The sequence below is a fragment of the Carassius auratus genome, chromosome 47, assembly GCF_003368295.1.
Source record: "Carassius auratus strain Wakin chromosome 47, ASM336829v1, whole genome shotgun sequence".
NCBI classification, from domain to species: domain Eukaryota; kingdom Metazoa; phylum Chordata; class Actinopteri; order Cypriniformes; family Cyprinidae; genus Carassius; species Carassius auratus.
The window spans coordinates 2,415,234-2,427,733 of record NC_039289.1 but is presented as its reverse complement, the minus strand read 5'-3'; the positions used below and the strand labels follow the sequence as shown (position 1 = coordinate 2,427,733).

General features: G+C 37.0%; 1 protein-coding gene across 2 annotated transcripts in view; it reads right to left on the bottom strand.

Annotated features, from left to right (window-relative positions):
- mgat5 (alpha-1,6-mannosylglycoprotein 6-beta-N-acetylglucosaminyltransferase) overlaps positions 1-12,500 on the bottom strand; it is a 55,427-nt gene that overhangs the window by 23,442 nt on the left and 19,485 nt on the right. For both annotated transcript variants that reach the window (XM_026235689.1, XM_026235688.1), the window contains one exon: positions 1,566-1,642. In XM_026235689.1, coding sequence (XP_026091474.1) covers positions 1,566-1,642 — 77 coding nt within the window. The remainder of the gene's footprint in view (positions 1-1,565; positions 1,643-12,500) is intronic.

Here is a 12,500-nt window from a genome sequence, read left to right as displayed (position 1 = left end):
TACTACTTTTTTTATTTATTTTAAAACCGTTTTGGCTCATGAATAGTCAAACAAATCAAACTTAAAAAGACAAAGTTGATTAAATAAGACCTGAACCTATGGTTTTATCATATGATTATAAAAGAAAAGGTGTAATTTGGTTAAAACCTGACATCTCGACCTTCAAACTAATCCTTTAAAAGCACATGATCTTAATCACAGCCTCTTTTGTTCGACTTTTGTTTTGCGCTTTGGTTTAACAGATAAACAGCGGTCTGGGGGCGTTCTAAGCCTCCACTCAGTCAGGTGGTTCTCACCGTTACTGTTGTCACATTTTGGGTTTAATTCTGCATGAATTAAAGAGGCTTTCCATATAGCAGGAATTTCCATGAAAGGACCGGTGACTGGTGAGACGAGGCCAAGCTCAGGTCTGATCTGAAAAGGCCGACCGGCTTCGGTGTGCTCCGCTTGATATTAAATCCCACGTAATTTCCCCCGTCTGGCTGCTACATCAACAGGCTGGAGAAACCCAGAGGGACTCGTTCGGAGTATCAGGTGAGCTCTTTGAGGAAAGCGGCGTTCAAGGACGGAAAGAGCTCTATCACAAGGTAAAACTCCATTCGGAATTCTTTAAGGGATTTGAAAAATCTGAAACTTCTGGAACGTTTACGCCACATGACAAAACAATTCAGCCACGTGAACACAAAAACACTTCAGACCAAGAAAAAAAAAAATAATAATAAATAAATAAATATAAAATAAAAATATAAACAAATATAAATTTTATATTATATATATATATATATATATATATATATATATATATATATATATATATATATATGGTTATTTAATATTTCATAAAATATAAATTAATAAAAACTTTATAAAGCAAAGTAATTACACATACCTTAAATTATTATAAGTATAAAAATCTTAATGTAATAAAGAATTCTAAACCTTAGCTTCATCAAACTGTGCACAAATGTTTTTGATAAAATGTGTTTTAAATTAAAATGATACATCAGTTATATTTATATATAATATACATCTATTATTATAAAATATTAATATAATAATAATTATTATTATTTATAGCCTCACATATATGGGCAACAAGATCAATTACTTTTTTATTGTATAAATGTTCTATTAATAATAAAATTAATAGAAAAAATAGAAAATATTTCTAAACTTTAGCCAAGTCAATTTTTTTTTACGAAAGTGAATTTTTAATTAAAACGATACACTTTTGTTTATATTTATATATTAAATAGATATTGCTATGATTTACTGCCAATTTTATATGAGTACTCTGCTCATAAATGAAGCAAAAGCAGTTAAAAAGCTTTTAAATGAGTCTCAAAACGAACCAATATCTTGCTGTCGGTAAGGGGAAAGTCTTTCATTTGAAAAATCTATCTGTCTGGATTCAGGATGGAAATAGTTTCTAAATAAAGTCCGACAGATGAGAAGCCATCATAGGACCCGCGACAGCCCAAAGTAATTAAAGAGTGACTCTAACAAGTCTCAGATGGAGAAGCTTTCCTCAGAGAGCTGGATCAGAGGCTGCGAGAAACACTTACGTTCAACTTCCCTTCACAATGCGGGAAGCCGTCAAGCGAGGGTAGTTCGCATTTCTCCTGTGCTCCGTTCAGCAAGTCTGCGCACACAGAGAGAAAGAGAGTAGAGGAGAACATTAGCACACAACAGTCCCAAACCAACACATTTCACAGCTGAAAATCAACAAGATTGTTTGGCACGCCTGGAAGATCAATACCATCCAATTATCGCACAAAGCACTCGCAAATTAACTCGCTAACACAATATTAGGTGCAAGTCACATTGTGATAACAAAGCATTCAAATTGTCTCTAATAAATGATGTCGCCTCATTTGAACTGATGAAAAACATCTAAAGGATATAGAAAACAAACATAAACAGGCCCTGTTTAACCCATGGAAAACTAAATGTTAACCAAGTTGTCGAGTTTTGCGTACATTTTTTTTTTTTTAAAGAGACACTGGACCTCAATCATGAAATGCAAGCAGAACAAATTTGCTTGTAATTTGCGAGTAAAGTCATTTCTATGTAAATTCTCCATTAAGGTAAACAAGTACATGGGAAATCTATGCAAAAAAAATTGATTCTTGAAAGAATTTCACTTATGAACTTCATTCTTTATACAAACTTTATTCAAATTAATTCAGGTCCTTCATGAGAAGGGTAGAATGCGTAAACAAAATTTTACTTACTATTTTAAATACTATTAATTGCTATTTAAAATTGTGAGCATATACTGTAAAAGTCACTGCTTAAAGCTAAATTTCAATTGTATTCTCCAAATAAAACCACACCATACCTACAATGAAGTTTTAAAAGCAATTAAAACCAATTCTGATTGTTTTTAAATATTTTTAAGATAAGTAGCTCTTGTTTATTATTGCAAACAATAAACTTGTAATGCAAAATATACTGCTAACTTCCCTTCAGACTGAATACTTCACAATCACAACCCAAAAGCAACACGCATTTTCAGCACATGGGCTCTCAGCCGGAGAAAGAGATCAATAATGCAGTTAACAAGGCAAATTAACACCGTATGAAATTAACCCTAGGACCGAACACCCACATCTTGCCAAGTGCATTCAAACGGTCTTCAAAAGACATTTGCACTCCAGAAAAAAAAAATTATGCAAACAAATCTGACCTAAGATGGGAAAAACTTCGCAAACTTTGAGCCAAAATGTCTACTATTGAAGTGAAAAAGATCAGGACTTTGATACTAATAATAATTATAAAACTCGTTCTTTGCTTTTTATAATTTTTTTTACTAGATACAGTTTACTGGTCGGATAAAGCAAGCACTTTATGTAACAACAAAGGGTTGTTAAAAAATATGCATAAAAAAAATCAATGATATCTAAAAAAAACACAATTAATGTCAATAACCAAAGAATGTAAAAAAGACGTTAAGAAAGTAAAAAAGCAAAGAGGTTTGCAGTCAAAATAACTTTCAAAATTTCAACTATTTCAAATAAGTTACTGTTTGTAAGGTTCAAAACATAACGCATTAAAATGAAACCGTCAGACAGGAAAAAAATTGTAAACGTAAGTGTTTTCGTACGTTTTCGTAAGTTTTGCGTCTTTTGAACATCCAAGTCTTTTGAACTTGTTTTATTTCAAATATCTAATTTTAAGTGTGATGAAATTGTTTAAATTGATACCAATCAGAATTTTTACGAGTTATTGTTTGTTTTTCGTTTTAAGAGACTTCTACGATCTTTACTGTTGAAAGAGCGATGTGTCAAAAATGTATTTCATTACTGTTTTTGTGTTTCCGATAAGAATTCGAGCTGTTATATATCCAAAAGTTGTTCATTTGGAATAGTCACTATTATGGTGCAGATTGATACTTTGAGCTTTAACTTTTCTTTTGAGCCATCAAATTCCTCAATCTCCTTTCTTCTCTGAAACTACTGATAAGCATTTAGTTAACACATGTCATAAAGGAACCTTGGACCATGTATGTATTCTTTGCAGATTCAAAAGAAAACTAATCTTTGGGGATGTGAAGTGGGGACAGATAATCTACTGTGCTAGCAAATTTATCACACTTCCAATGCAAGCCGAACCCTGATCTGAGAGCAGACTTTTAGGACCAATCTACCCTTTAGTCTTTACTTTTTCTCAAATTTGCTGACGTCATATCATTACAGACTGCACAAAAGTGGATGGGGTAGGGAAAGGGTATAAATTAAAATTGCGATTGGGCTTTACACTTTAACAGAAAGGCCATTTACAGTAGTCGTTTGGGTGTTCCCATGAGTAAAGAGCTCTGTTCAAGGGCACAGTGGAGATAAACAAATCACAGCGACTCAAGTTACAGAGTTTAAAAAAGCCAAGCAATGTAGAATATCAAGTGCAAGACTTCCACAAGTATAAGACATCATCCTATGGAGATGGCATTTGATCAGGTATTCATAGAAGCAAGTTATACATAACCTTTTTTCGGTTAAAACGACTCTGCGTTTCAGTAAATTTAACAGGTATTTGAGGGTTTAAAGTTGGGTTAGGTCATAATATCATAACTTCAAGAGATACACAGTGACTTGTTTAAATTGTTTGGAAGTCAAAGGATTCGATTGTTTGACTTGACATCTAAATATTGAATTCTCCCATCTCTATTAGCTACAAAATCCCTGAAAAGATTAACCAGATCCATGGAACGGGATATCAGGAGGAGATTCGAAAAGCTTGCAGCTCAATCAAAAGCCAGTGTTTTCACAGGAAATGGGTCGAAACAGAGCAGAGGCAAGAATTAAGTGGAGTTGATTTGAGACTAGATGAGACAAAATTTGAGAAAACAAGAGGAGAGGGGAAAGAAGATGAGAGAATATGAGATGAGGAAAGACGAGACAATATAAAAGAGGAGATGGGGAGACAAAATGAGAGATGATGAAGGGATGACAAAGATGAAGGGAGACAAAATGAAAGGAAACAATATAAAATAGGAGATAAGATGAGACAAGATGATAAAAAAAATGAGACGAAAGGAAACAAGGAGAGGTTAGATGAGACACAATGAAACGAAAAGACTATGTGAGACGAGATTAAACAAGATGAGATGAGACAAAATGAGATGAAAGGAGAGAAGAGGAACCCAGGTAAGGTGAGATGAGACACGATGTAAGGAAAAGACACTAGGTGAGACGAGATGAGATTAAACAAAATGAGACAAAATGAGAAGGAGAAAAAAGGGACCACGGTGAGGTGAGGCACGATGAAAGGAAAAGACACTAGGTGAGATGAGATGAGACAAGAAGAGAAACAAGGTGAGGTGAGATGTCAAAAAAGAAAAAGAAGACAATAAGAGATTAGATGAGAGAAGACATGACAATATGACTGGGTTAGGAAGGGTTAGGTTTGGGGAGGAAAGACAACGAGATGAGAGGAGACAAGATGAGAAGGGATGAAGGGAGGGGAGGACACAAACTGCAGTAATGTGAGGGTGTTATCCATGTGATTTCAAATGATTTGATATGTAAGGGCTGGGTCATCGTTCTTCTCTCTCTCCTTCATAATGCAGTAAGACATGACGGCCCTGAACCTACTGAGGGAACACTAAACAGTAAAGGATGGATGTGTCTTTCACAAATCCACATCGCTTGAGGTCACTCACTAACAAACAAAGAATTTAGACCACTTTGAGAGTCACATGACACAAATAACACAAGAGTCACTGGGGAAAAATGTAAAACAATGACTCAATGAAGTGCCGAAATATACACCAAAAGTCAAAAAATATGGGATGACTATAAAGACAAAACAAAAAAATATAAAAGGTGGATTCCACCTCTGTTCAGCTTGATGTTGACATTGACATTACATTTAGCTGACGCTTTTATCCAAAGCGACTTACAATTGCTATATATGTCAGAGGTCACACGACTCTGGAGCAACTAGCGGTTAAGTGTCTTGCTCAGGGACACATTGGTGTCTCACAGTGCACTCGAACCCGGGTCTCTCACACCAAAGGCATGTGTCTTATCCACTGCGCCAACACCACCCCATTATCATGTCCTCATATGATGTCATGTCCTCGAACACTTTAACTGCTGGTTGGGTGTGTTTAACATACAAATGCAATTTGGAGCTAAATTAGACCTGATTTGGACTTAATTAGAAATGAACTCACAAACATGCAAGGCATTCTGGGATGCAGTGACACCATTGGTACTGATACTGAACTAGGTTTAAATTCATGCTGGATTTGAAATAGCATAACAACATACTACTCTTAAAATCTCTGTCATATGATTTTATAACACCATTATCTATAATACGGGAAGTTGTGACTTAGTGGTTAGAGAGTTTGACTCCTAACTCTAGGGTTGTGGGTTCGAATCTCGGGCCGGAAATACAACGACTGAAGTGTCCTTGAACAAGACACCGAACCCCCAACTGCTCCCCGGGCGCCGCAGCATAAATGGCTGCCCACTGCTCTGTGTGTGTGTTCACGGTGAGTGTGTTCACTGCTGTGCGTGTGCACTTTAGATGGGTTAAATGCAGAGCACGAATTCTGAGTATGGGTCACCATACTTGGCCGAATGTCACGTCACACTACTACCGAATTTAGCCCTTATTTATACGCTATGCATACTAAATATTATGCAAAATTGGAATTGGAGTCCCAAACACACTACATCACTACATTACCCCAAAGTTGGATGGTACACGATCTCCTCTGGAGTTTTGAAGTTTGCACTCATGCATGCATTTTCAGATGATATGTCTGTGATGGTTTACTCTTGACCTTTTTCTTCAAAGATGAGAGGCCCTTGTAAGAGAAGAGGCCCGTGCAATGCATGCTGGGATATTGGAAATTGTCAGTCGCGAAACAATACGCCAAACTTACTCCATGGCATACTATTACTAATTTTGAAGTGCGTAAAGTTCAAGAAACATGCCAGGAATCTGACGGGCTTTAAGCTTAAATTACCCACAATCCCTTGGCACTACTAAACTGGACTAGTTTGTGAAGTTTTAAGCATGACCTCCTCAAGAAACATCGTATTGATTTTTTTAAAAAGTATGAATAGGTTTGCAGACTTCAGACTATTATTACTCGCAATCCCTTCAGCGATATGAAGGTATGCGAAGTTTTATGGAGGGAAACTCTTCGGTAAAAAAAAAAATGTGGCAGGAATCCGATGGATTCTTGAAGCGTGCATAAGTTTGTTTAATTAAGGGTAATATTACTCAGAATCCCTTCAGCGCTACCAAAGTGGACTAGCTTTGGATAAAAACGTTTGATTGCTGATCAGCCGATATCATCCATACATCACATTAATAGTCACGTTTTCTTCTTTCATGAACTCCACTAAACTTACTTCCTTACTGGAGCATGCAAAAACAACGTTTAGCTGAGAGGAAGAGAGAAAAGGAATGATTGAATATGCATGTGGCGCTATGTAGAGTGGAAAAGACAGCTGTGCTTGACACAGGCTCAACATACACCACCGTTGTAAACAAGCAATCTCATAAACCCACACACACAGATGGGCGTATTCTGTCACATACTCCTCCAGGCTAAATAGCGCGAGACCCCGCACGACAAACAAGAGTAATCAAGCAGATAACAAGTGTGTCTTTCAGCCAGGAAACAGCAAGAAATTGAACGAGCGCTCTCTCTCTCTCTTTCTGTGTAGCGCTTCAGTGAGACACATTTCCATCAGAGCTGCGTGTGTTCGTCTCTCTCAACACCAGAAAACACACAGAGCGCACTTCTATGGCTAGTATGGAGGAGTGTGAGAGCACAGTGCTCTGTGTGTGTGTGTATATAATCTCGGTTCTAAACAATCTGATGCCATTCAGTCTTTCTACCAAGCTAGAAGGGTTTTCAAATGGATACAAGAAAAATCACAAAAAAATAAAATAATTTTTAACTACTACTAGCATGTTAAAAAAATAAAATTAAAAAAATATAAATATTTCTTGCATTATATTCATAATGCAAGATTAAATGAATGAACTATTAAGTTCAACTATTTAATAAAATGACGATGATTATGATTCTAAAAATTGGTATTGGGTAGAACTGGACTGTCCAAGAAGTGAGCTGTGATCTGGAACGGCCATTTAAAGTAACACACCGCAAAAATACATATGCTGGAACAGTTCTGGACAGAGAAATGGCCCAAATAACCCCACGTCACTGCTGCAGGTCTACGCAGCTCCAGAAAGCGTCTGGTTGAAGGTACTGACAATTCAAAAGGCTCCCCAGAAAGACTTTTGATACTTAAATTCACTTTTTACATAGGAATCACTAAAAATGTCATGTTTTAGACTCTTAATTAAGTTCTACTGTGTGGTGACCGTCTTTCTCTGAACCAGTCCCACAAGAGGACGGTCCAACACAATGAGCCTTTCAGTACCCAGCACTGATAACGATCACATTTCTGACTACACAAGAGCTGAAGAGGCCAACAATGTGACCGACAGACAAGCAGATACACACTTATGGAGACAATACGGACAAAAAAAACGACATGTGCTCTCTCATCAGCAACACACTGCGTCATGACACAGCACAATAGCATCAGGCCCAATGGATGAAACTCAAAACCAGTCCGTTCACCGGTTACACTCCTTGCGCTTCAGTTACCACTTGCTGAAAGTGCACATTTCAGACTCGGCCATCTTTCGGCACGTGCACCCATCCACCGGGAGCCCACACACACATGGGCCGACAAAAACTGTCAAAGTGAATCCAAAATGAGGAATCGAAAAACTAAAAGCAAATGGTCAGATTGCACTTCTGATAGAGCTGCGTGTTCCTGACATACATTTTTGAGACAAACAAAATGGTCCATGAACTAACTACAAGTTTTATTAATTACTAAAGGTCCTAAACGTTTTTTTGCAAAATACAAATATGATTTCCCAATTGTGAGTGTCTTGCGTGGTTGGCGAGATGAATCATTGCACTCAGCTAGCTGTATTTAGTATTACTGGTTTAGCCTGTTCCCTAAAGGGGGAAGCCACATCCGCCCCGGACGTATGAATGCATCTGGAGGGATGCTCCACACCCAGCCACGTCTCTCTGGAGACCTCCGGCTCTGAAAAACAGGTGATAAACATCCAGAACTGGGAAATTTGGAGCAAATGTGTGAGTTCTGTTTGTGCTGTGTGTTCATTAAGAAGTAGGGCTGGGCGATATGACAATATTATCGTATATCGACGATGTCTTGCAAGTATCGCAATGATAATAAATATTGCATCGTTAATAAAAATCAGTTAAAGACCATAATCATCAACAGAGAGAAAAAAAAAATATATATATATATATTTAACAGTCCATTAGTGACCATGCACACATTTATTCACATGAAATACACACACAAAATTGTCAAAATATCCCTGTAAACATAGTTTTTCTCCTAAACGGTTGAGAAAGAAACAGCCTATGTTGGATTTATGGACATCAGCCTAAATGCTAAGGATGTACATTTCGGTTTTAACCGACAAGATTTCACTTTTAATATCGTCCATTTATTGATTTTAACATGAAAATAATAATCATCCAGAATTTTTAAAGTGGGTTAGATAAAAAAGAAAACTAAACTAGAACAAAGTGGTAGAACTTCCAACTTTGAAGTTCCTTGAAGTTATCATAAGTTTGATCACTAAGAAAAGAAATAGGACTTGGTTCACAACAAGTCACACAAAATAAGACGATAGCAATTAAACACGTAGTGTCAAAAATCATAACTATTAGTATTGTCTATTTATTGCTCATAATATAAAAATAATTGTAAGCCACAGTTTTACTATTGGCGCAACCCCTAGTTGCGTTAAAAGAGATAAAAAAAAGAAGTCCAAACTAGATTTTTGGTCACACGTTATCTGAAGGAAGTGACAAAAATCATGCAAAACTCACAAACTTGAAGTTGAGCAGTTAATTGTTATGTAAAAATGTAAGTTGAATTGCTTAGAAAAGTAGAAGGACATTGTTCACAAAAAGCCACACAAATCTCATTTTGTGAGATTCCGTTCTCGTCTATCAAACAAACAGTGCGGGATGACTTCAATTTAACACTTAGGTTTAACTAAAAAGGAGAAGCGACAGATGACGTAACTGCAGTTTATTTATAATAAACAGAATTGAGTTGGTGTGGTTACTAATATTGTTAGCATTATTGATGTAAACAGGCCTTAACTGTAACGTTAACCCGATGACTCTTTTAGCTAGCAAGGATGAATGCTATCTTTGTGCTATTGTTCTTAGCCTGTGAGTGTTTAGCTTATTAATTACATGTTGGCCTTGCGTCCACCAGCGGCATCTACGAGCACAATGAAGCAAGCCATTCTGTTTGCTAACAGTGGGTATCTCTGTCTGTCTCTCGCTCTCCCTCTCTCTCTCCAAGGATTCTAGGATCTAGTCAAGAGCAAGAAGCATGGAGTGTGCCAGCGGCGTCATTTCAGCTCCGTCCAGAGAGACGGTAACAGACACCACTGGCGCAAACAAACACACACACACACACACACACACACGAGCCGCACAAACACCTGGGCTCTCTTCACTGCTGGCACGCGGAGCTGATAACCTCTGATAAAGAGAGAAAGCCCGGGTGAAATGTGCTATGTTTGGATAGATAACATCGGCGGGCAACAGATCAGTCGTTTTTATCTTGTGGATTCACAGACGCAGACGTGATATAATGCCAATCCAGGTCGGATGTTATCCTAAGAGTGAAGACAATAGGAATGATTTACAAAAGGACCAAACATTAGCATATTCCACATGTTATGCGTGTCATTTCGGAGCTAGAATTAGCATAAAATTTTTACATTTTTCCAAACAATCATCCAAATATTCCCACCATCTTCTGGGTGTTTAGTCTTGAAACTCAAGACTTTGGTTGAGTTGGTGTTGCTAGGTTGGTTTTGCGCAACAGTGTCTATATTTCATTGTTTATGATGAGCTTGCTTGCAGCTGGTTCTGCTTATTAAGCTTTAATGAGTAAAAATAACTTTAAGCATTTACCATTAAGAGCATACATTTTCGTCCGGGATGAAAAATAATTAACAGCCCTCTTAAATGGACCTAGCTGACATATTGGCATGTTGCATATACGGATCGTCTTATGCCAAAACGGCCAATATTTTCATTGAACCCTAACCCCGACATCAAACAAAGTGTAGCTAGCTTGCACTAATTGTTCTGCATTGAAAACAACAATACTCTCTACTGTAGGTTTTTTATGACTTCGATGCTTTAATCAGACAAATTTGTGATGAATGAGGAAGACAATATAAACAAAGAAAATAGTAGGGGTGTGACAAATCGATTTGTGGCTCGATTCTGTAATTTTGCAAATACATCACGATTCTTTCTGGAATCGATTCAGACCGTCGTTTTTAACAGTTTTTTACCACACACTTGAATTCTCATGAAAAAGAGCACTTGAGTCTAAGTGTGTTGCAATGTAAGTGGTTAAATGTACTAGCACCTCAGCTTTTATGATGCGAGATAATAATAAACAGTCCACTGAAAACTCTTGCGAGTCGCGTCTTTTTCACTTTTTCGAACTTTATGAATGATTATTTTAGGTTCAAGTGGTGTCTGTGTGTAAGGAACTTCAAGCAAGCAATGTATGACTGTTTCTAAAGCATCCAGCACCATCTGCTGTTAAGAACTGAGCTCAGAATCCTTTCCAGAGAGAATCGCGATGCATTCGGAAAATCGCAGAAGTGATCCACGAATCTATAAAATATAATTTTATATTGAAAATTATATTTTATATCATTCTTTGAAATTAGTCACGACAAACTGCAGCGTGTCACTAGCACAATGTGTGTTTACAAAAAACAGCTAAGCTAACTGGCTGCTAGTACTTTGAAGATGCATGCTTCCAAAACAACCTAAACAAATACACTCACTTTCTTCTAATAAATATTTTTGGGGTCAATCAGAAAACCTATTCAATAGTATATTGGTTGTCAACTGAGACGACTTTCAAACTGCGACAAAGAGACTGTGATATTGCTGGGAAACAATTGAGGTTAACAGCAGATGACCTACGAACAAAAAGCCCTTCCATTTCTTCGAAATATTTGTTTCTTCAAACATCAAATGCACCCATTGAGAGGAAATCGGCAAGAATGAACAGAAGGAGAATGTTCTCTGATGTGGGCGCAAGAGTTCACACGTACACTCGCTGGTTTGCAGTTCCAACATTAAGACCACAATCAGTCTTTGTGCGGCCCTCTCAGACGGTATTACTTAGTTTTGTCATCATGTTGATGGACTATAAAGAGTCGTTTGATAGCTCTGAGAAGCAGGACTTTTCTTTCTTTCCTCCGCTAGCTGCCAGGCCCACTCTGTCATACATCAGGGAATAATAGTGCTTTGCAGAGCTCAGGACTGTGTGTAAAGATTCTAGTTGCTGTCATCCTGAACTATGACTTACATCTGAAAATGTTGGTTCGAGTTCTCAAAGACATCTCCAGCAAGTTGACAGTGTAGTGTAGTAGTAAAGGAAAAGTCTGTTAAGAGAAGAGAGACCTAAAACGGCGTTTCAACAGTGCAAAACTCTAATAAAAATAGCATCTTCGTGGTTTTAACGTGTTTAGCTGTTGCTAGCATCTTCTGGCCTATTTCAACTTGATGATTTGCAGGCATTAGTCTGCTCTTGATTTTTTTTATCTTTGCATTTCCTTTTTTCATTTAAAATTCTTTTTAGTAATTTTGTTTCGTTTTTTTTTTGTCATTTGTATTCCTTTTTTAAATGTCAATTTATTTTATTATGCGTCTATTTATCATTTACATATTTTTTAGTACATCACGTTAAACTAAATGAAATTGGAAAAATGTTGCTTCAGCAACTTTGATATTATAGGGATGCTTGACTTATCAAGCACTACTTACAATGGTGAAAAAAAAAGAGCGAAATTATTTACGCTCTGCACAATCTTCGCAAATCTAGTTAGCATTGACAGGACGCTGAGTGTTACAT